The sequence below is a fragment of the Grammomys surdaster genome, unplaced genomic scaffold, assembly GCF_004785775.1.
Source record: "Grammomys surdaster isolate TR1022 unplaced genomic scaffold, NIH_TR_1.0 214, whole genome shotgun sequence".
NCBI lineage: Eukaryota > Metazoa > Chordata > Mammalia > Rodentia > Muridae > Grammomys > Grammomys surdaster.
The window spans coordinates 3,393,129-3,416,527 of record NW_021604659.1 but is presented as its reverse complement, the minus strand read 5'-3'; the positions used below and the strand labels follow the sequence as shown (position 1 = coordinate 3,416,527).

At 50.9% G+C, this 23,399-nt stretch overlaps 2 protein-coding genes across 6 annotated transcripts in view; one reads left to right on the top strand and one right to left on the bottom strand.

The window, feature by feature from the left end:
- Lhpp (phospholysine phosphohistidine inorganic pyrophosphate phosphatase) overlaps window positions 1-3,399 on the top strand; it is a 97,320-nt gene extending 93,921 nt beyond the window's left edge. Inside the window, exon 7 of the mRNA XM_028772539.1 lies at window positions 2,496-3,399. Within this exon, the coding sequence (XP_028628372.1) occupies window positions 2,496-2,592 (97 nt within the window). The 3' untranslated portion in view covers window positions 2,593-3,399. The remainder of the gene's footprint in view (window positions 1-2,495) is intronic.
- A 5,293-nt stretch (window positions 3,400-8,692) lies between these two features.
- The window catches only part of Fam53b (family with sequence similarity 53 member B), a 100,385-nt gene continuing 85,678 nt past the window's right edge, over window positions 8,693-23,399 (bottom strand). For all 5 annotated transcript variants that reach the window (XM_028772563.1, XM_028772566.1, XM_028772564.1 and 2 more), the window contains one exon: window positions 8,693-12,682. In XM_028772563.1, the coding sequence (XP_028628396.1) occupies window positions 12,323-12,682 (360 nt within the window). In that variant the 3' untranslated portion in view covers window positions 8,693-12,322. The remainder of the gene's footprint in view (window positions 12,683-23,399) is intronic.

Sequence of the window (23,399 nt, the reverse complement as noted above, 5' to 3'; positions counted from 1 at the left end):
AAGGAAGGGAGGGAGGGAGGAAGGAAGGAAGGGAAGAAGGAAGGGAGGGAGGGAGGGATTGATTGATTACAAAGCTCAGCGTGGACAATGGCTTCTAGATGTTGTGACTTTCTCAACCTGGTGGCTGTCATGTGGAGAGGTCTAGGCAGAATGGAGGTCTGCTGTGCTGGGGTCTAGGCTGTGGGCATTTGGGAGAGTCAGCAGTTTATACAGGGGAGAGGCCAGAGCAGGTGAGCGTGTCAGGGGGACATCCTGACTGTAGAAGAGTGGGAAGGGGAATGGACTGAGGGCGATCCAGTGGAAGGTCAGGGCAAGATGGAAGGCACCAGTCTGGCCTGGGCAGAAAGCATCCCTTTTGTCTTGTGAGGAACCAACCAGGGCAGGCTGGCAGCCATGCTGGTGGAGGCCACCTGGTCTTGCAGCTTTTGTGGCACCTACCACAGACTGTTACGCAGGGACAGAGGAGGTGTTTGGGAGGAATGCCTCTCCTATGTAGGCCCTCAAGCCCCAGACTCTAAACAGTACCCAGGTGAACCTGGCAGAGCTGCTTCTGCCCCACTTCCAGCCAGGATCCAAGGGTCAGGGTTTCAGTCACAGGCAGACAGCCTGCATTATCCTCAGGATGATGGTGAAAGCTGGGCTCAGGCCTTGGGCCCTCTAACAGACTCCCTGACCTTCTGGCTACCCATCATGCCCTCAGCCCCAGGCTGTTTCCTGTCCTTTCCGCACAGGCCCCACCTGTGAATGTGGAGCTAGGCTATTTCTGTCGCCCCTCCCTGTGAGAAGATATTCCCCTGGTCCCTTCTAGTCCAGGGCCTTAAAAGATGGAGGGAGGCCCCTTCCCTTCAGGCTAGTCATTCTACAGTTGTCAGAAAAAGGATGGCATGGATTTTCAATGTTGCCAGGCAATGGAATCACTTTCTTCAGGCGTGGTGAAGTTTTGAGGGAGCAATAATATGGCCGGTAGATATAGTTCCCAGAAGTGTGAGTCAGGCCTGGGGTAATCCCAGCAGCATGTCCCTCTGCAGTAGGAGGGTTGCAGAGGCTGTCCCTCCTCCTGCCACACCCTGGTTGACTGCTTAGTGTGACACCATGAAGCCTGGGGAGCCATGGAAAGGGGCTTTCTGGTGGCCAAGACCAGATTCTGGCTCCCAGCCCTGGCAAGGCTGCCCACAGCTCATGGGATGAGGCCCCCACATCTTCAGAAGACTGTGAAGATGAGCCTACCTGGCCTCCCTAATCTTGCTGTCTGCTTAGAGCACACTCTGAGTTCAGGATTCAGCCTCATCAAGGAAGTCACAGGCACTGTCCAGTCAGACTGCAGGAGTGGCTAGTGAATGAATGAGTGAAGGGTTAGGGGTGGTCCTGATCCTCAGCACCCTAGCCAAAGAATGGCTTTGCCAAGAGCCTCTGGTGCCCCAGTGAGGCAGCAGTGAAGAACTCAAAGAACTGGGCAGCACGTGGCACTCCAGAGCATCAGGGAAGAGGAGTTCTGATTGTCAGTACCCTAGTCATCCCCCCAGAGCACATGTACCAAGCCAGAACCCCAGTTGCCAAGCAGGGTGCTCTCCCTGGGTTACACTTTTGCTAGAGACATACGGAGCCAAGGCCAGCAGTTACTCTGCCGCAGAGTGGTGTGGAGTGGCCGACGGTAGGAGTGTGTGTGCCTTAGTGGGACTGCAGAGGAGGGCTCAGCAGGAACCACAGCCCTGGCTGCCAGACAGTGCGGAGAACACACGGTGTGGAGAACACACAGTGCGGAGTACACGGAGCTTCCTCAGGGTAAAGCCAGGCTACATGCTGGAAGGTAGCTTCACTGCAGCTAACCGGCAGTGGCTTTGGGAGGCTATTGTAGGGTCACTGGCTGCAAAGATTTAAGTGTGGTTTGTCCCCTAAGGACTCATGTGATAGAAGCTTGGTTCCCAGTGTGACCATGTGGGAGTTGCTGGGACCTTGAACAATTTGGGTCTAGGAGAAGGACACTGAGTTACTGTTCTTAGGAGTGTTTGAGGAGGTTCCTTCTCTTCCTCCTCCTCTTCCTCATCTTCTCCTTCCTCTTCTTCTTCTTCTTCCCCCTCCTCCTCTTCTTCTTCTTCTTCCTCCTCCTCCTTCTTTTCAAGACAGGGTTTCTTTATGTTGCCCTGGCTGTCCTGGAACATACTCTGTAGACCAGTCTGACCTCAAACTCACAGAGATCTGCCTGCTTCTGCCTCTCTAGCGTACCACCACGCTCAGCCTGCGGGTGGTTTTGTGGACACTGAGCAGAAGAACCTGCTTGGTAGTGAGTTCCTAAGGTTTAAGCCTGAACCCTGAATCACTTCCGAGTACCACGCATTGTCCTTACGCTCCCCCTGAGGCCTGATGTAGGATTTTCAGTCTCTAAAGTTGGAACTACATACATACCTTTTCTTTACAGTCTTACCTGGGCTCTAGTATACAGTAATAACAAAAATGGACTGATACCCTACTAGACTAACTATGGTCCTGTCCTCCAGGCCTGCTGATGAGCATCATCCAGAAGTGAAGGCAGATGGGTACGTGGACAACCTTGCGGAGGCCGTGGACCTGCTGCTGAAGCACATGGACAAGTGACCGGCCTTCAGAGACAGTGGACAAGGGCATCCCCCTGCTCCCATACTCCCATCACTGCGCCCTCTTCCCGCATACTTCCAGGCCCCATGCTACCCAAGGCTTTGCTATCCCTGCCCTCTGCCCACTGCCAGTTTGGGCAGGTACTGGAAGTTCTAGGATGCTTGTCCCTGGGCCAGAGCCAGCCATCCCCTTCCTCAACCTCCCTCTACTGACTCCCTGTCAACATTCCCCCCTCCCTAGTGTCTGGTCAGAGTTTTGTTCCCTTTCCTGGCCTATGCCATGTTTCCCACAGTGACATCCAGGAGGGTGGAAGAGACCTGTCAGGCCTCCAGAAAATGAAACCCTCAGGCTGGCAGGTCCCTCTGAGACTGTCTGAGTCCCTGAACCCCTTTAGTCACCTTTGGCACTTGGTCCTTTAATTGACCACCCAATTGGATGAGACATGCTGCCTCCTCATTGAACTCTCTGATGTGAGAGGAGTCCACAGAAAGCCCAGGGCTGAGCCAGCCTGCCTACCACCCACAGCCCTAGCTGGCCCCAGTGACTGGTCAGCACTCTTCCCCCTATCCCTGTCCGAGGAAACAATCCCAGCTCACTGTTCTTCCTGTCCCCATGAGTTACCCAGACACAGGCTGGGGCAGCTCTCATGAAACTGAAGACGACCCTCCTACAGAGCAGAAATGTCCACCTCTACAGTCAAGGCTGCAAGTACAGAAAGTACCTTAGAGTCGGGATGGGCAGACTTGAATGTGCCGTTTCCAGTACACAGAACAAGCTGATGGCTCAATAAACTTGACATCAATAGCCCCTCTTTGACTCAGCCTTTGTGAGTAAGAGTCCAGAGTGGGTAGAGAGAATGGAGGCCCCAAACAGAGTCTTAGATTCCGACGCCACTGAACAGTAGAGGGGCAAGGCTACGGAACTTTTCCCCTGCTCAGACCTCTAGGAAATTAAGAAAAGGAGACCGGCAGGGTGTAGTGGCTCACAGCTTTAATCTCAGCACTCAAGAGGCAGAGGCAGGTGGATCTCTGTGAGTCCAAGGCCAGCCTGGTCCACAAAAGGAGTCCAGGACAGCTAGAGCTACATAGAGAAACCCCATCTGAGAGAGAGAGAGAGAGAGAGAGAGAGAGAGAGAGAGAGAGAGAGAGAGAGAGAGAGAGAGAGACAGAGAGAGACAGAGAGATAGAGACAGACAGAGAGACAGAGAGACAGAGAGACACAAAGCAAGCAAGCAAGCAGTAGAGTCTGATAGTGGTCAAGGAGAATTTCTTCATCTCTAGTGGGAGAAGACAGACCAGGAAAAACACTAGCACTGCCCCCTATATTCATATATTTAAAGATATAATTTTAAGTTCTATTAATTTGTGAGTGTCTGTGTGTGTGTGTGTGTCTGTGTGTGTCTGTGTGTACAAGCATGCCATAGGTACACTTGTAGAAGTCAGAGGAACAGCTTGTTCAAATTGGCTCCCTTCTCTACCTTTCCATAGTTTCTGGGAATCAAATTCAACTGGTCAAGGCAAGCCCCTTTACCAGCTGAGCCCTCACCAGCCCCGAGTTTTCATTACCTCAATGAAATAGCAGAGGCAGGCTAAGTGTAGTGGGGGTTACATGCTTGTAATTCCAGCATGTAGGGTTCAGAAGCAGGATTGTCACAAATTCTAGGCCAGCTTCAGCTACATGGCAAAACTGTCACAAAATGAAAACAAAAAAGAAAAAAAGGGAAAAAAAGATAAATGTGGCGTTTTATATAGCTCAGTTTAGAAGGTTTGGAGGGTACAGCACCAGCCTTGGCTGAAGTCTCATAAAGACCTCATGGAATATTCCATGGTGAGACAGAAAGACAGGATGGCACTTTTGAGGGCTCCTGACATCACAACCTAGGGGATCAACTCTCTAACTTATGTCTTTGAGGGCAACACAGCCATCTCCAACCATGGTGCCCACCCCACTAGGCACAGCAATGGTGAGCCATGTTGTCCATGGTGGGACCAGACAAAGGGCCTTCTCCAAGGGGCCCCTGGGACAGTACTCCCTCCTACCCAGTGTCAGGTTTCAGAATCTGATGAATGGCCAGTGTTACTTCTATTTCTTCTCTAATTGATCCAGAAGCCATTGATGAGTCTTCTTGGAAGACAACTTTTCATAAAAAGAAGTCAGCTATGGAATTAGCCCAGTGGTACAGACAGCCGGGAGAGAGCTCACTGAGAAGGAAGTAGCTACAAGATGTTTCAGTCAGTTCATTGTTAGCCATGCAATCATGAGGCCTGAAGTGACCCTCTAGAACTACCAAGCACTTGGGAGGCAGAAGCAGGAAGATCTCGGTGAGCTCTAGGATAGCCAAGCCTACACTGAGAAACCCTGTCTGGAGAAAACCAAAGAACAGAAAACAGCAACGAAGGGTGTCCCAGTATGTACTTTTTTTTATAACTTATTTTTAAGTTCATTCATGTCTTGCTCATAAGTATTTATGTGTAAGGGCGTCAGGAGCCCTGAAACTAGAGTTACAGTTGTGAGCTGTCATGTGGTGCTGGGAATTAACTCGTGTCCTTGAGAAGAGCAGTCAGTGCTCTTAACTGCTGAGCCACCTCTCCAGTCTCCGCAGTGTGTAGTTGTAATCCCCATGCTAAGGATGTGAAGACTGGAGGATCCTGGGAGCTAGATGGCCAGCTAGCCTGGCCCAATCAGTGAGCTTCAGGGTCAGTAAAATACTATCTCAAAAAATAATAGGAGCTGAGCAGTGGTGGCACACGCCTTTAATCCCAGCACTTGGGAGGCAGAGACAGGCGGATTTCTGAGTTCGAGGCCAGCCTGGTCTACAGAGTGAGTTCCAGGACAGCCAGGGCTACACAGAGAAACCCTGTCTCGAAAAACCAAAATAATAATAATAATAATAATAATAGACAGATGGCTCGGTGAGTAGGCATTTGTCACCAAGCCTAACAACCTGAGTTTGATCCCTGGGACCCATAGGACAGAAGGAGAGAATCGACTCCTGCAAGTAAATTGTTTTCTGACCTCCAAACCCATGCTGTGGCCCATATACTCAGACACATTCAAATAAATACATTGTGAAAAGTAAAACATAAAGTAGAAAGATTGAGGAAGATATCTAACATTGACCTCTGGCACGCATGTATGCACATGCGTGCACACGTGCACACACACAGACACACACACACACACACACACACACACACACACACACACACACACACGGGGCGGAGGGTGCATAGTCTGGAGACCAAAACTGAGGCTGGCATCTGGCCTCCACATGTGTGCACACACTGATACAACTGCAGACACGTAAAGGAGTCAGAGGTCCTCTGAGATTTCCCTAGATGACACTCCCTCTAGCACTGTGAACACACCAGCGGGGCCTAAGTGGGCAGGCTGACCTCTAGTCTATCAAAGAAAGAAACTGTCTGAATGTCTGCATCAGGATGAGGGCCCACCAGTCTGGCCGGAGTCATGGACCTTCAAAGGAAAGCTCCAGTGGAATTCCACAGCAGGTCAGAATGGAGGGTGTGTGGGCACTGGAGCCATTGCAGTGGGCTGTGCTTGCTAATGAGGGTGCCCCATGGGTATAGGGGTTCTCCTCCCCTTTTTTTCCTGAGTAGTTGCCAAACTGGCTGTCCTTGGCTGGTCTCTCCAGATAAGCTGGGTCTTCTCTTTTTGCCAAGGAGTGGGCTTCAGACCCTGTATGATCTGATTAGAGACCACGCTGTCCTCCGAGCCACAGTGAACTCAGGGACATGGTCCTTAAAGTGACTCATCCAAGTTCCAGGAGTAAAAGGCAGAGTGGAGACTCAAGGTCTAGCCTGTGTCTCATGCTCTTTCTGAAGATGGATTCTGAGATGCTCCCTCCAGCCTTGCCTGCAATCCTGTGAAGATGGCCTGTGGTGACCTCAGGACTGCAATCATCCAGGGCCCAGCTGTCCTCTCCCTCCAGAGAGGATCCGTTCCTGCCCCTCTAGAGGCGATGGCCACTTGCCTTGATGCTTCTCAGGGTGGCAGCCCTGCCCAGTGGCATGGCCTCCCTTCTCTTGATCTTCAGCCACCTAGCAGGCAGCCTGTAGGATTGCCACAAGGGACCCTCCTGCCTCAGACTCTCTTACATCCTCAGCAGGTAGAGCAAGCAGGAAGAAAGCCTCCTGCAGGTCTCTTTAAAAATGGGAAGACCCAATGGTGTGCTGAGTCTACAGGGTGCTCAGGGACCCACCTCACAAGCCAGTGCGGTTATCATCACAGCAGCTTTTCCACGGACAATAGATAGGCTGAGCATTGGCACCAAATTTAGGGGTTATAGGAGCAATATTACGTAGGAAATACAACCAAAAAGTTTAAAAAAGAAACCAGTAGCCACTTGAAGGTCTGGTCACTGTCCAGGCTGGGCATTTTTTTTCTTTTTCTATGCACATTTTGGGGAAGGGCTGCTCTCACAGAAACTCATTGGGTCACCATCCTGTATACAGACAGGGGGCCTGCTTAGTGATTGGGAACATCTTTAAATGGATGGACACACGAGCCAACTGGCTTTGGGGACTGCAGAATGCTGAGGCCTGCTGCTGTCTGACAACAAGGTATTGAGTGAGCCCAAGCCTGGCTACAAGCGGGATCCTATTTGCGCAGACCTCAAATTTGGTGCAGGAGACAGCAGTGTCGGGAGGCATCAGGACAGAGGCCTGTGCATGTTGTCAACTTGAGCTGGAGCCGGGCTAGAAGGAGGCTGGTACCATTGGAGAGTAGGAGGTGCAAGTTAGGGGGGCTGTTGGGTCATTCAAGGCCATAGTGAATCTAAGGAGTGGGACAGTGCTTGGCGGCTTTCCTTGCCCTCTGTCCTGCTACTATGAATTACTTACCATATATGAAAGGCAGAAGACTGGTGTCCTGGGAAGACTGAATGGCCAGCCCGGGATCTCGGTCACACGCCCTGATTTTAACTGTATATATGGTGTATGTTGTATGTGTATGGGTGTGTGCCAGGGTGTATGCGATGGCCTTTATCTGCCTAGCTACCCCCCCCCTGTCCCCAGCCTCAAACTGTGGCTTTGTGGGGAAGTTTTGAGACAGGATGCAGATATTTAGCCCAGGCTGGCCTTGAATACGCAATCCTCCTGCTTCAACCTCCTGAGTGCTGGTTAGGGTTACAGCTGTGTGTCACCACTCTGGAACACTTCTTCCTTATTTATTTATTTTTGCATATGGATGTTCTGTCTGCATATGTCTGTGTGCCACATGCTTTGGATCCCAGATGCCATTGGATCCCCTGGAACTATAGTTACAGATGATTGTGGCCCGTGTGGGCACCGAGGATTGACTCTGGGTCCTCTGGTTCTTAACGATGGAGCCATCTCTCTGTCCACCACCACCTCCCTGCTTCTCAAGTTACACATTCACATACCATTTTGTTTGACAAGGGATCTGTTGCCAAAGCAGCAAAACAGAAGAGTCGTCCAGGATGTCACTTCTAGATGAGGGTCCTCTAGCCATAGCAGTGGGTCTGGGGGAACATTCCAGGGCCAGATCACAGGGACCAACATTTCCTCAGGACTGCAGACACAGTGCCTGTCCTGAGCTTTACTCACTCAGGTCTCTGGTTTGGAGGGTAAGCACAGGACTGTGCACCCATCCCGGGGGTGAACTGTGTGTTCTAGTATCTCCATAGCCCAAGAAGCAGAGTTCTGAACTGTGCTGCCCTCCATGAGGGCAGAGGCCCTGAGATGACAGCCGAGCTATTACAGCCTCCAGGGCTCCTTTGTGAAGAAGGAAGTTGGCTGCCCAGGCCCTGCAGGATTCTTAAGTGGCCTGTCTCTCAGCCAGGTCAGCTTCCTCTCTTGCTTCCTTGGAAATAACAGCACAGCATGCCCCCCATGACAATGTGTCTCTGGCTCCTCTGCGGCTCCCTGTGATGGCGGCTGTAGCTATGGGCAGCCCTCTCTAGCAGTTGCTCCCATGGCCACCCAGCACTCTGTCCTTTCCCTGAGGCATGGGGACATAAGTCCATCCTGTAGTTCTCCCAGTCCAGAGCTAACGCTCCCACGGACAGGAGAGCTGCTGGTTCACTGCACCCAACAAAAAGCACACAGCTATGCCCAGGCGGCCGGGTGTTGAACCAGGAAGCTTTATTTACACAGTAAAAGTAACAAGCAAATTCCTGAGACTAGAGCGGCTGTAGTGCAAGACAGTCGCGGCCTGTGGGGGAGGCAGGCAGTGGTGCATGGTGCTGGTGAGAAGACCCAGCATGGGCTGCTGCCCCGGTGGGGGCCTGACCCACCGCACCATTCACCACACTGCCTGAAACAGTACCGCTGCTGCTGCCTGGCTGGGACGGCACACTCGGCCCTAGCACAGCCTGCAGGCCCGTCTGTCCCTGACCCCTCGGCGCCCTCCAACACTGACAATGCCACTGACATTTGCCAATGAGACTATGCTACGTCAGGCTATCCTACCCAGCCTAAAGGAGCTCCATCAGTCTGCAACTTTAAAGTATCTTTCTCTTCCTCCTTCAGGGGCCTGGCACCAGGGGGAGGGACTGGACCAGCAGCATGGATATGGCAAGGGGCAGCATCATGGGCTGGATGGGCGGAGGGTCCCTGAGCCCTGGCACCTGGCTTACATTTTAAGTGGCCATCATTCAAGTAATTTTAACCACATCAGTGGAAATGGGGTGCAGGATCCAGGGGTGAGTTCTAACTGCTGTGAACATTGAGTGAGTGAACCCATAAAAAAGTATGGCCATTGGTCTGCATAGGAGACCTGTCTAGAAATTGGGGGTGGGGTAGCATTTCCTGTTTAATGTGGATCCTTCTTTTATTTAACTTTTCTTTCTGCATACAAATTTAGAAAACTTTACTGCTACAAAAAAAATTTTTTTTTAAGTAAGGCTTTCTGAGAATACACAACTGCATGTGTGGACAGAACAAGTTCACGGACCTACATGAGGGAGCCCGTGGTGCTGGCCAGCTTTTACCTTCACCACCCATGAGTAAGGCAAGAGGGGGCAGTTATGTAAACTGTCTAGGCTGCTACCCTGAATTCAGGTCAGGTACCCAGCTGAGAGCAACTCTGTCGGTTTGGTGGCTTCTGGACTGAGTGGGATGTCATGTGCTAAGAGGCCCTGTTCCCAGTTGTCTTTGGTGGACGCTCTAGACATTCAGGCTGCCTAGGCAAGGGAGTGAACAAGCCCCTCCTCAGCTTCTCTGGGGGATGACACCCACAGGCAGGCGGAGAAAGCAGCAGCTTCTACTGCTGCCTGCACTGAAGCCAGGGATCCCTGTGGGGTAAGCCAGTCTGCCTGGCTGCCTGTGGTGCCCTATACACGGGAGCCAGAGCAGACCTCCCAGGTGAAACTTCCTCCAGTATATCCAAGACCAAAGGTCTTGGGGCCAGTGAGTGAGGTCGATGAATGGGTCTGTCTGGGTCACATGACTGCTAAAAGCTGACTGGAAACCTCCTAGACAAAACCTGCTTTGCTTGATGAAAAGAACATCAGAAAGCAAATGAACACACTGGGCAGAAAAGCTACCGCCCATCTTTTCTGGCTGGTTTTGCTGGGGGCTTGGACTGAGGCCTTAGTGGGACAGTGACAGCCAAGAGAAGCCTGAGGAAGCTAGGAAGGGCCAATCCCTACCCCAGGTTTAGAGCATTTCTGCCCAGGGAACAGCCTCCTACAGGCAGGAAGGAAAGATGCAGCTGTCACTCAGCAACTTCCTGTTTGTCCTTCAGCCACCAGGCTCAAGGGAGCTAGTCTAAGGACAAGTCATCCACACAACAGCCTTAAGACACACACCTGCCACCAAGGAGCTCCTGGTCCCAGTCCTCAGGAGAGGCAGCTGGTAACTGTTCTATGCTTTGGCCTTAGCAGACTGTGTGAAGCAGACCAGGGGGCAGGGTCAACCTTGCCTTTCCTCAAGAGGGATGGCTTTAGGGATGGTGAAGCTATTTCAGATAACAGAATCTCTCAGTGTGGGCTTTCTGGGGACAGGGCACTGGTGTGTGCATCCCACGCCCTCTCAACTACTTCCCTCTGTGGCCCACCAGGCAGGACTCGTATGTCATACCTTCAACAGCTTTCTACTTTGCTTTTTCAGTGCCCTCTAGGTCAGCTGGACCCCTACCACCACCACATGTACCCACCAGGCTACCCAACCTGGGGTTATAGGAGTGGGGTTTCCTGTACCTTTGGGTCTGATTTTAAAGAAACATTGCCTATACATCAGAACTTGAGCCTCTGTTCCTCTGGTGAATAGACAAATTAAAGTTTAAACAAAAGGTTCCCATCAAGGTCTTTCTTTAGGAGAAAGGTAACAGCCACTTGGGCTCAGTCAGCAGAGGATGAAACCTCCGAGGGTAGGCACAGCAGAGCAACTACAAACGTGCCTAGATCACATGTCCATGAGCCCAAGAGAATGCACCAGTTATTTTTAGCCTTATGGGAAAACAAGCCACTTGTGTAAGCCAGCCCACTTGCTATTGTCTGCAGACGATGCCAAGTTTGCTAAAAGCCAGAGTCCCAGAGTGCAGAGCCTATAGCATGTCTGCAGGGAGGACTGAGGGGAGCTGCCTGAACAGATGCCCTCTGCGAATTATGCTGGGAGTGAGGAGCTGCAAGGGGGAGTGTGATTCAAGCCATGCAGTGGCTGGGCCTGCAGAGGAGAGCCTCAGGGCTAGGCTCACATCAGTGGACTGGGGGGGGGGGGGCGGGGGTGTCTTGAAGCCAATGGCGGTATGCTTTCATTACAGCCAGCAGTGTCTGTGAACAAGCACCAAAGTGCTAGGAATGCGGTGGAGGCTTCCAGGCCCCCAACGTAGACTGCTACAGAGGGAAGCCTGCAGAGTGGTTAGCCTGCAAAGCAGCCAGCAGACATCCCTCTGCCCAGGAATGTACACAGGGCTGAGACTCCTGCACCTGCTTGTAGATCTTGAGGACACTATGAAGAAGTCATCTTGTCACTGACATCTCTATACACAGCTGAATCCACTGAGCTCAGCTCTCAGGGACTGGGGACAGTAGGAAGGCTGTCAACGCCAGTCTTGCCAAGGCAGCCCCTGAGGTGGCAGAGGTGTGGGTGATTCTTGGTGCCGTGGGAGAACTGATGGGCCCACTTTTCAGTCAACACAACCACCAAATGCCTACCCAGTATGGATGGCTTCTGGTCATCCCTGACCTATCCCCTGATCCCGAAAAATGGGACACGGATTATCCCAGAATCCCTGCAAGTGCCCCAAATGGATTAAGGCCACATGGTCTGCTGTCACTACAAGAGGTGTCTCCCGAACCTTCCCAAGCCTGGGCCAGGGAGACCTGGGAGAGAAGGCACGGAGTAAACTAAGTAAAGGAGGCTTTGGGTAACTCCCCAGAAGGAACCTGAGCGAGGTTATAAGGGGGCTCAGGCCCCTGGCATCCTGTCTGAAGGATGCAGCTGGCCCAGCCCTACTGGAGAATGGCTACCCAGCACTCCACAAGGAACAAAGAGGAGGGGACCAAACAAAAACCTGTTTTGGGGCTACAGTAGTTCTATGGAACTGGTGGGAGGCCAGCTATTGCCTGTGAGGTGTGGCCAAGTTGCCTTCACAAATTTGGGCACGGCAGGGTGATGGCTGGTTCCTTGGAAAATGGGTGGGCTCCTTTTTTTGGAGGAGCTTTTGCCAGACCCAAGAGCCAGGATCCCCTTTGGAGTGACCTAAGGCCTGGGGGAAAGCCTCCTCCCCAGGCCACGGCCCTCAGCCCTCAGTTGTTCTCTATCTGCTCAATGTCCAGCTCGCCGTCCAGAGAGCAGAGGCTGTTCGTGCAGGCTCCCCGGTCCCGGCAGGTTGGGGCCGGCTCCCCCTTCCTGCAGCAATCCTCATCTAGACTGCAGCCATCTGACTCATCACAGGACAGGTCCTCCTGGCAGGTGAACTGCTCATCAAAGGAGTGGGGAACAGGCTCAGGAACTGGGGTCCCAGCAGGAGTCCTGCCCCCTGGGCTGGAGGCTGACAGCAATGCGGTCCAGGATCTGGTACTGCTGACGAGGGCAAAGGGGCTCTGGGAGCTGTGGTTGTCCACTCCCATGTTCAGGCAACTGAGGCTGCTGAAGGTCTGACAGTTCTGTGGAAGAAGAGATATAGTGGTCAGTGAAGAGGCCAGTCTCGTTTAAGAACCTCAGACCACACACCCTACAGAGCCACACAAAGCCTAGTAGGTAGGTAGGTAGGTAGGTAATCTTCCAGGCTGTAGCAAGACCACCAGGTCTGAGACTGCTTCATGAATAAGTACCTCTGGCCACCAAACATAACCTGTAGCCAGTCGCTACATAAAAGGCAAAAGTCTGGTAAGGCCCCACTTGTGGGCAGCTGCAGTGAGATGGGCAGATCTCAGACTTGATAGGTGGCCTGGCAACAAGGGGTCTGACCTAAGGCTCTTTCATTCCAGATATCCCTTCTCTGGGGTTGGGTCTAGGACCCACTCCTTCCTCAGTGTGCACATCCTTACCTAAAACGATGTGTGCAGTCAGCCCTAAGTCATGGACCATACCTGCTATGATGTAAACGCTTGTCAGTAACTGCTAATACTGGGCTAGTCACTCTTTCCATGCAGATACAATTTTTTTTCCTGAAATTTTTTTAAAAAGATTTATTTGTTTATTTATTTATTTATTTATTTATTTAATGCATGAGTACACTGTTGCTCTCTTCAGACACACCAGAAGAGGACATCAGATCCTATTACAGATGGTTGTGAGCCACCATGTGGTTGCTGGGAATTGAACTCAGGACCTCTGGAAGAGCAGTCAGTGTTCTTAACCTCTGAGCCTTCTCTCCAGCCTCTTCCTGAATGTCTTTTTATCTGAGGTTTTGACTGAGTCTGAGAAGACAGTTTAAGGTTATGTATGAAGAACAGATTCAAGATTTTTTTTCTCAGTGGTGTTGGAGGCTGGACACTCAGAGCCTTCCATATGCTAACTTTGCCGTCTACCTGAACTACATCCCCAGCCCCACATGAATACCCTTGGCCACATGGTATTAAATAAAACCAGTGAATGACCCAGATTCCACATGACTCTTCAGACAAAAGACACAGACTAGGGTGGTAGTGAGCTTACTGACACAATATCACATTTCTTACGAGAAGGGGGCCAAGTTAGATGGAATCAGCACCAGGCTACACTGTGGCCATAACCCTACCTTACCCACTTCCTCTAACCAGAGTAAGGTGGGGCAGGGCAGGGAGGGGTCATTGGAGATCTTTATCTGATGTCTTAATTGAGTACTATCAGAACCACCCAGGGATCTGGTTTCATTTGAGTTCTGGGTTCCTCCTGAAGCTAAAGAAGCTTGTGTCTAGAGACAGTACTTTTGACCCACACTCATCTGCAGCAGGATAAACAGGCTCGGACTACTTCTAGCCCTCAGCAGCTGGGGCCTCAGTGGCCTTACTGGAAAGAGGTATTGTAGTAATAGCCGCAGAGAGGAAGTGTGGCCACACAAGAGCTTCTCTCTGGTGAGGTGCCAGGCATAACTGAAGGCAGCATTGAAGCCAATACTGTCTTAAGGCCTCAATGTCTCAGGCCTGACACTGTACAGTGGAGCCATCAGACCATGGATTCAACAACACAGTTCGAATGTGGGTCTCTTAAGCAGACGTGGACAGGAGCTGTGGCAGCAAGTGGCACTGGTGGCCCACCTGACTTCCTTCAAATGCCCTGTAGCAACTGGGGAAAGAGGAGCAGGCTTTGGCTTCTTCCCAGTGCACAGAAACTTAATAGCACCTGCTGCCTCTCACCTGCCAATGAAAGGCACAGACCTGTCCCAAGGGCCTCAATCCTTTCAAAGGCCAAAGTGTTTGTGTGTCGCTTTGAAACAAAGATCTCTGCTGGCCACCACAGCAAACAGGCTATTAAAACAGGCTCAACAGACAGAAGATAAAAGGTGCTCTCTCTAGGGGAAGGTGGCCTGTCACAGGCACACACACTGTTCCTGACACTACACAAAAGATATCCTCCTGATGGGTTCACTTTTCTTGGGATCTTTTAATTAACAAAGAAGGGAGGGGCCAACAAGATGGCTCAATGGATAAAGACACTTGCACCAAGCTTGATGATTTGAGTTCAATCCTAGAGAACTGACCCCCAGAAGTTGTTCTCTCACTTCCATAAGCTCACGAAAGCAAACACACACCCACAATTCGCCTAATAAATAAATATCAAGAAATAAATAAAAGAGAAAGAAACCGGCTGAGGTGCTGAGGGGCTCAGCTCTGGGTTTCAGGAAAGAAGGTTGAGCCACTATCTGGTCCTGAGATTCAGGCCCAGGCCAGAAGACCCCCAGCCAGCTGTAAGATCCTGTTGATGCTGGGATTTGCTGTCTGGTGTAAACCCACAGTCACAGGACGCATTCCTTCATTGCCACGGCAATACTTGGGCACACCTCAGAGGTCCCTCTGCCTTCCAGGGTACTGGCCTGAGCTGAGTGAGACATCATGGCAGAAGAAAGATGGCTCAGTAATGGCAATGCTTTGCTAGGCCAAGTTGCATGGGTAGAGGAGGCCTAGGGGTGAGGCCAAGACTAGTCAAGGACTCAGGAGCTCACAGAGCCCAACCACCCCCTCTCCTACATCCCTGGCTAAGTACTGCATCTTTTTGCTTGAACAGGTGTGTGAGCGTAAACAGCAATGTATAGTTAGCACCTGAGTGTCTCAAGTGTTTGATGACTCTTCTGGTTGGGTAATGCCTACAGGACTTGAGTATCATATCTATCCACTGTGCCAGATGCCAGAACATGCCTCGTTGTTCTCTGTGAGCTGTAAAGTGAACAAGGGCAGGGGCCTGGGGATAGATCCCCCCAAAAATACCCTCATCCTAGTGCTCTAGGACTGTGCTCTCCTTCTTAGCTTGCTGGAGTCATCTTGTCTCATCTTGATCTTGCCCAGCAGATGATATAAGGTATAGCTAATAGGTCCCAATTCTGTGACCAATGTAACAGCGTATGTGGTCAGACAGGGGTCATTGGTGGGTGCTTAGGTCATGGGGTTGGAGCCCCTGGTAAGTTGAGGGTTAATGCTGTAAGGATGAGGAACCACATCTCCCCCTTTGTCATGTAAGAATCACAAGGAGAGGGCACCATCTGTGAAGAAGCAGTCTCCAGCAGGCTTGGCCCCTTTAGTGCAGGGACGATGACTTTCCTGGCCTCTAGAACCAGAGCCCACACTGTTGTTTCTAAGTTACTGGCTCTAGGGGCCTCCTGTTACAGTGAACACACTAGCAGTTATGTTAAGTATGTGACATAGCCCACAGTAGGGTGCTGGGAACCCATTCACTGGACCTAAACACTACCAAGGTCACTTGGCCATTTCAGGAGCAGAGTTGCCCTCACATGGCATCATGGCTTCAGGCAAGCTACCTCAACCCCTGAACATTGGTCTGTCTGTTAAATATGGGTGGCCAAGAGCAACCTGGGGTCATTCCTCCCCCAACAGTCTACAATAACAGACTTTCTTTCTTCAGAGCAGAGTGAGAAGCTATGAGGTCCGGGTGGTGTATTTTGTTCAAGGCAAACCACAGACCACCACTGAAAAACCCCAGTATTCCTCAGAGTCGCCTATCAGTCCCCTGCCTGCAAAGCCAGTGTCATTAGGAAAACTTTGATGACTCAGAATTCAGTCACTTGGCCAAAGTGAAAAATGAGAGCCACTACTTAATGTTCTGTCTGGTGGCATGCCCCACCTGTCAGGGAACGCCGTGCCTTCCATAGTGGGGCAGTGAGCCTGCTGTCCAGAATCTCATCCCACTGGTGGGTAAGACACTCGGGTAGTCACACATGGAGTTCATCCACGCTCAGGCCCACCTCATCCTCGGCAGTGCCTGCCCACCCTCTCCCACCAGTTCATGCCGCTCCCGTGGCCTGTTGGTATCCTGGAGGTCTGTGTACCCTCAAAGGTCTGGGGGGAAGCACAGAGTGGTAAAGTTCAAAGGGCCACATGAATATATCATTCCAAGTTGAAATTGCTACTCTAGGACTTACTTTGCCTCACCTGACAACTTTTGCTTTTGAGGCCCGCTGAGAAGACCTGCTCAGCCAACAGGCTCAGTGGGAACTATCCTTATGGCTCCGAGCTAATGACGACCAGAGACACTGAGCCCACTCTTACAGTCCACAAGAGGGATTATAGAACAAAGCTGTTCCCAGGGCCCTTTTCTATCAAGCCTAGCCGACTTTAGCTCTAGCCAGTCACAGCAGAGGCCACTGATCATGCTGTTGCTCTAGCCTGGGTCTCTAGCTCAGCCCCAGACTTGTTGGGCTTGCTGGAAAACACTGATGTATCTTCCCCAAGCTACAGGACCTTTCTGTACACAGACTTATTGCAACATCTTCCTTCTGGGTGGGAGGCTCTGGGCTGAGCAGAGATAAAGGTGGCTTGCTCCTGGGGTCCTTGCTTTCCTGGTATAAGTTGAAACCCAATCCACTGAGGGAAACATATCAAGTCAACATACCCTCAGCCATGCTGCCTGGACAGGGTGACTGCCCTACCACGGCCTTGTGCTGGATCAGCTTGTTCTCTTCCCCAGGTGCTATGGGCCAACATGTCAAGCATGATGATGGGATCCCAGAAAGATCTTCTAAGGTACTCAACCATCTGTTTCCTCAGCAGTGACACAGAAGGCCTGAGCAGAGCAGGTGACAGCAAAGCTCCCCCCACCCCCTAGGGAATACTGCCTGGGTGCCAAGGGCCCCAAGCTTATAAGCCCTGTCCCTCATACTTAGAAGTGGGCATCTGGGGACACAGACAGAGCAGCTGGTGTGTGTGTGTGTGTGTGTGTGTGTGTGTGTGTGTGTGTGTGTGTGTGTATGCCTAAGAACAGATGGCACAGCATCCTTCTCACCCTGTTGCAGGCCTCAGAGAAGGAGTACAGGCCACCCAGATTCTACTGCTATAGGGTCTGGGCTTCTCTGTTGTCCCACAGCATTGCTTCCTAGCTCCTCACCTGGGAAATGCATTGCTGATCTTCGTCCAACTATTTCGATGGGCTACTTTAAGGAATGCAAAGGCAATGAGGCAAACTGGGGGTGAGGTTGTCTGCTGATGTCCCACCTAGTTCCCTTGACCCACAAAAGCACCTGCTTGCTTGGCTGCTGCCTGCTTACAGCTGTCCCTTTCAGAATGGCTGGGGGCTAGGAAGCCTGGAGGACAGCTTCCTCATAGAGGTGACCCCAGCTCAAGATGGAATATCACAGGTGGAAGAAGTATTATCCTGCAACCAGTGGAATGTCATCTCAAGTGCTAGCCATGCTACCTAGGCCCGAGGCAGAGGCCCAACTCTTGTGTTGCCTCTCTACACAGTCTTTCCCGGTCCTGTGAGGCTTCCCTGTCCTCCACCTGGTTTCCTCAAAAGCCTCCTTCCACCAACCACCAGCCTAACCCCCAGCTCAAGCTCTGCTTCTTGGAACTGAAACATGGTGCTCAAGATTGGACATGTGTGACCACCAGGTCTGTCACGTATTTGCTCCCCAGTGCTTCTGTTCCTTCCAGAGCAGATGCTGCTGCTGGGCCCTGTCAAGAGTCCAGTGATCGGCACTAGCTGCCTTGAGTCTCCCAGGAAGCCATGACTGCTGGAGACACCACCCTGAGCAGCCAGTGTGTCCTACACACGGATATCGCATGAGGATGTCTGAAAGTAATAGGCTATGCTCACCAGTGCAAGCATGCTTTCTCTCAGACAGAAAGTGTCCAGTCCCTCCACAGACACCACTCTTCAAGGCTGCCATGTTTCCTCTTTCTTTAATAACCCCCCCTTTAATAAACAAAAACAATGTTAAGGGCTGGGAGATGGCCCAGTCACTAACATGCTTGGCACACAAGCACAAGGACCTGAGTTGGATCTCCACAATCCCTGTGTTTTTTTTGTCTTTGTTTTGTTTTTAAAAGCCAGGTGTGGTGTTGCATGCTTGTACTCCCAGAGCTAGGGACCAAGGACACGCAGATCCTTTTGGCCTGCAGGCTAGCAAGCATGAACTAAGGTACAAACCAGAGAGAGGCTCTGTCAAAAAAACAAGGTGGGGGCTGGAGAGATGGCTCAGTGGTTGAGAGCAACTGCTGCTCTTGCAGAATGCAGGGTTCAATTCCAAGTACCCACATGTCAGTTCATAAAACCATCTGCAACTCCAGTTCTAAGGAGGATCTGATGCCCTTTTCAGGCTCCCACAGGCTGCTGCACACATGTGATGCATACAAATTCATGAGAGCATGCATATATACCCAAGAGAATGAACTGAATAAATGAATAAATGGGACAGGAACTAAGAAACACCACCCAAGGCTAACCTCTGGCTTCCACACGTGTACACACACACACACACACACACACACACACACACCTGAATGCGCTCACACACATGTATACCCGTACATGCACAAATACCTAAATAAAGATTAAAAAAAAGAAACATTATAGTCCTCTCTATGTTCTAGGTCTTAGGGCCACCTCAAATCTTCCTTAAGACACCTCCACCACAAGGCCAGTCTGTGAGGCCAGGTGGGTAGCCTGGCTCCAGCTGGCCTTGCATGAGGCTGGGCCCTCGGATCTGCCTGAGTGGAGCCATTTCCTCCTCGAGCAGACATTTGCACAACAGAACTTTGCAAGCATCTCAAAACAATAGGCCATGAGACAAGTTTTCTATATCTCCTTGAGCTGGGGCTGGCAAAGCATGTAGTTTCCTGGGTTTGGTTTTGGTTTGTTTGTTTGTTTGTTTGTTTGTTTTGAGACAGAATCTCACTGTGTAGCTCTGGCTAGCCTCAAACTCACAGAGATCTACCTGCTCTGCTTCCTCAGTGCTGGGGTTAATGGTCGCCATACCTGGCTTTTGACACATACTCTTAAGCAGGGTCAGCAACACCACACCCAACCCACTATTATGTATTGCTCACCTTTGGGCCTTTTTAAGCTTGGATGGCCTCCTTACCCTCAGGAATGTAGGAAATGCTGGCTGGAAAACTGGGTGGGAGCCAAGATGCAAGGACAGAGGACAGGAACTGAGGAAGAGGTGGGCCTCAGGGGCTCTGACAGCACCACTAATTTGTCACCAAAGACTCTGGACTCTTCCCAGATCACAGGCTCTAGAAGCCAACAGAGTAACAGGGGTGGTAAATAGCTGTTGTGTGGAAGCCAGGCCTGTCACTAGGAAGGTTCCTCCTCCCTTCCTTTGTGGGCCACTGCTTCCCCAATATCCCTTTGCAGGAACCAGCAAATGCCCTGTAAGTACCTGCTTCATGCTGGGAGATTGTGGCCACCTCTCCTGGGAGCTATACCAATAAGCAACAGACTACAGAGCCTGTCCCAGCTCAGGCGCTCACCTGTCCTTTCTTACTAACAGGACCAGGGACCAGGAGATATGATGTGCTTCAAAACTCTGGCAGTTGCCTCTAGGCCAGAAAGGCCAAGGTACAATCGAAGCCACCAGTATGCTAATGTGGCTGCTAAATCCTGCCATTCCCAGTGCCACAGGGAAAGCACCACAAAGCTTTGAGAAGCTCCCTTCAGGAAAAATCTTTCTACCCAAGGTCACTCTGGGCCTTGGCTATCTCTGCTCTGGAACTCCCTTGCTGTACCCCTGGGGGCCACTTTTCTGTTATACTCTACATGCTATGCTCTAGTCTTAGGTAATGCTGGAGGCTCCAGGTCCAGAAGGTAGACTGGACTAGAAGAAGATGATCTAATACAGGGCTTGTTGTTTTTGGAACAGCCCATTTACAGGCATAGCCCCCTAAGAACTTAAGACCATGAAAAACAGATCTAGGGTCAGCAGCCTTACCCATGGAGGATAAAGGAAAGGTCCAACAGGGTCCCTGATATCACCCATCAAATAGAGGGCTGTCAGAGAGGGGCTGCTTCATAACAGGAAACACCCAAACTGACCACCTGACTCAGAGTCTTAAGGATTAGCTAGAGTGATGCTCACTGTCCCAAATCTTCCAGATAGGCCAGAGCCTGGCCCTACTCCAGTCAACTCATTGCCCCCAATATGTGCTCTGGACCGTGCAGTCATGTGAACCCCCTCCCCCCTCCGCCAACTGTTCTGGCTGCCCAGCTCCTACCTCTCCTCTTTCACTGGCATGTTCTTTCTCTCCTAGTACACTCAACCTTGCATGCCTCCTTTTGGAGCAGACCTCACATTCCTATTTGCACTGTTCCCTGCCAACCACACAGGGAACCCTGATCATAGCCCACAACATAGTTCAGGGACTGCCTCACAGTATTACTGAAGGGCCCCAACCTAGAGTGCTGCAGGTAAGAAAGAACTTGGAGGCCCGGAACCCTGCAGATTTTCTGAATGGCAGTTAGCCAGTGTCCCCTCTCTGCTGGCACCCAACAGGACACACGAAGGTTGCTGTTTCTGCTCTAGGCCCCAGGATGGCAGATGGCATGCCTGAACACAGAAGGTGTGGAAGCCAACTTCAAGGGCCTCCCTAAGCCCTCACAATTGGAAAGCAAACATTTTTGTTTCTTCCCTTGAACATTCCACTCAGCACAAACTCAGGAAGGTGTTTGTGAAACCACTTTGCTCAGTTTGGTGTGAAGAGGATTCTTTGCCTAACAAAAGTCAAGGGATCTTTCCAAAGCACACAGGGATCTGGCTAGGGGCCAAAGCCAAGGCTGTCTGAGCCCACAGCCCTCAGGGCAGTACTGGCCAGCAGCAAGTTCAGGGGCAGCTTCCACAGCAACTCTGGGGCACAGAGGTGGGTCTAGGCCCTCAGGGAGGATAATGAACCACAACTGTCTTTAGCTGCTTAGAAGCCGGGTAGTCTAAGAGATTGCAACTGGACCCAGGAAGCAGGACAGCTGTGCACTAGGACCTTCTCAGCTCTACCTCTGGAGCCCATTATCTCCATTTTTAGATACTGTGATCCATGAAATGTAACTCAGGGAATGGAAACCCATACTGGAAAAGTGAGCGAATCTCAGCCAGTGTCAACCATCTTACTCTACAGATGGGCCAATCAAGGCAGAAGGAGGAAGAGACTTGCCCCAATTTGCACAGCTAATAGATGTGCAATCAGATCTTACAACTTCTGGAACGGGCTTAGAAGTGAATGAGAGTGTCTGAGTGTAAGTGTGTGTGAGTGTGTGAGACAGGAAGTGGGAGGGAGGGAGAAGGGGAGGAGGGAGGGAGAGATAGAGGGAGAGGGAGAGGGAGAGGGAGAGGAGGAAGAGGGAGAAGTTAGGAGAGAAAGGGGAGGGAGGCAGGGAGGGACGGAGGGAGGGGGAGAGGGAGGGACGGTGGGACCTCACACAGGACAGTGTGGAAAATCTGAGCAGGCTTAAGCTGGAATCGCTGATATGATATGCCCAGTGGGACATATCAATCTACTTCTCAGCCTCGGTTTCTCATTTGTACCAGGTTAGAGCTCCTCGACTTTCTGGATGGTTAAATGAGTGGGGAATAAGAGTGGAAGAGACTAACTGCCCCTGCTCATTCTCTGTCTACCCAACCACACCTGGGCTCGGAGGACGTAGGTGGCACACAGTAGAGCACAACCAAGCAGCTAGAAGCTCAGCTTTGGTTCAGAATTTGTACCCAACAAAACACCTAGTCAAGACCAAGAAGACATGCTAGCCACACAAAAGATAAAATGCCCAGGAATAAATGTCTAACAATGCATAAAGTTGTTGAGAGAACACATAAAGAGTGTCCAACAGGAACTAAACAAACATGCCTCCCTGTACCGGGACAGGGTGACACAATCTGAAAGAAGGTGTCAGTTTCCCAGGAGTCAGTTCACAAGTCTGATGTGAACTCAACCTGAGTTCAGCAAGAAAACTTCTGCGCCCATGGCCTTAAGTTTCACTATTTTAGAGTTTCTTTTATCCTCCTGCCTCAGTCTCCCAGGTGTTCGAATTACAGGCCTGTACCACTACTATGCCCAGCTATTCATTCTCTCTCTCCCCCCCTCCCTTCTCCCCCCCCCCCAACCCCCATTCATTTGTTTTGGTTTGGTTTGGTTTTTTTCCCATACTGGGTTTCTCTACATAGCATGACTGTCTTGAGGTTGGCTTTGAACCTGCATCTGCCTCCCAAGTACTGGAACTAAAGGTATGTGCCACCATGCCTAATTCAGTGATTTTACTTTTGATAGAAAAATTAACAAATGACATGAGTCTGAAAAGTTTTGTAGCCAACATCACAGGCTAATCCTACCAGACCACCCCATAACAAATATGCCTCAAACAATGCTTCAAGAGCTGAAAGGCACAAGAATATATGCCAGTGGAGACAACACAACAGAAGCTGGTGCTCCAGGCAGACACAGCACAATATATGGTGGCAATGAAATCCCAAAGCAGGGAGCAGAAGACGGATTTCCACTTGAGACAAACAGGGAGTGTATTAAAAGCAGCGGGGTGGCTCCCCATTCACAGCATGCACAAGGCAAAGACCAAAGATCGCAACATAAAGCCAGAGACAGACTAGAGGTAAACAGGGCTGCTTTATAGCCTTGAGATTGACCATCCTTTCTAAAACTCAAACTCTAGAGCCATTAAAGAGGTAAATATGACAAAAACATGTACATGTCAGAAGATGCCCAAAGTCAGGCATACAAAAAAAAAAAAATGCTGTCACTAACCAACTGTACTGAGCATCTGACAGCTCATTATCAGCAGTTCAGCTCTGAGGTAGATGTGGAAAGTGAACCCCGGAGAAACCCATCCCTAGCACCTCTACATACAACTCATCATGGTCAAAGAGGAAAAACTGCAAAAGCTGTCAGAAACGAGGGGCTGAGAATGCTACAGTATGGAAGCTGTGTGCAGAGGGAGAGAAGCCGGCACTAA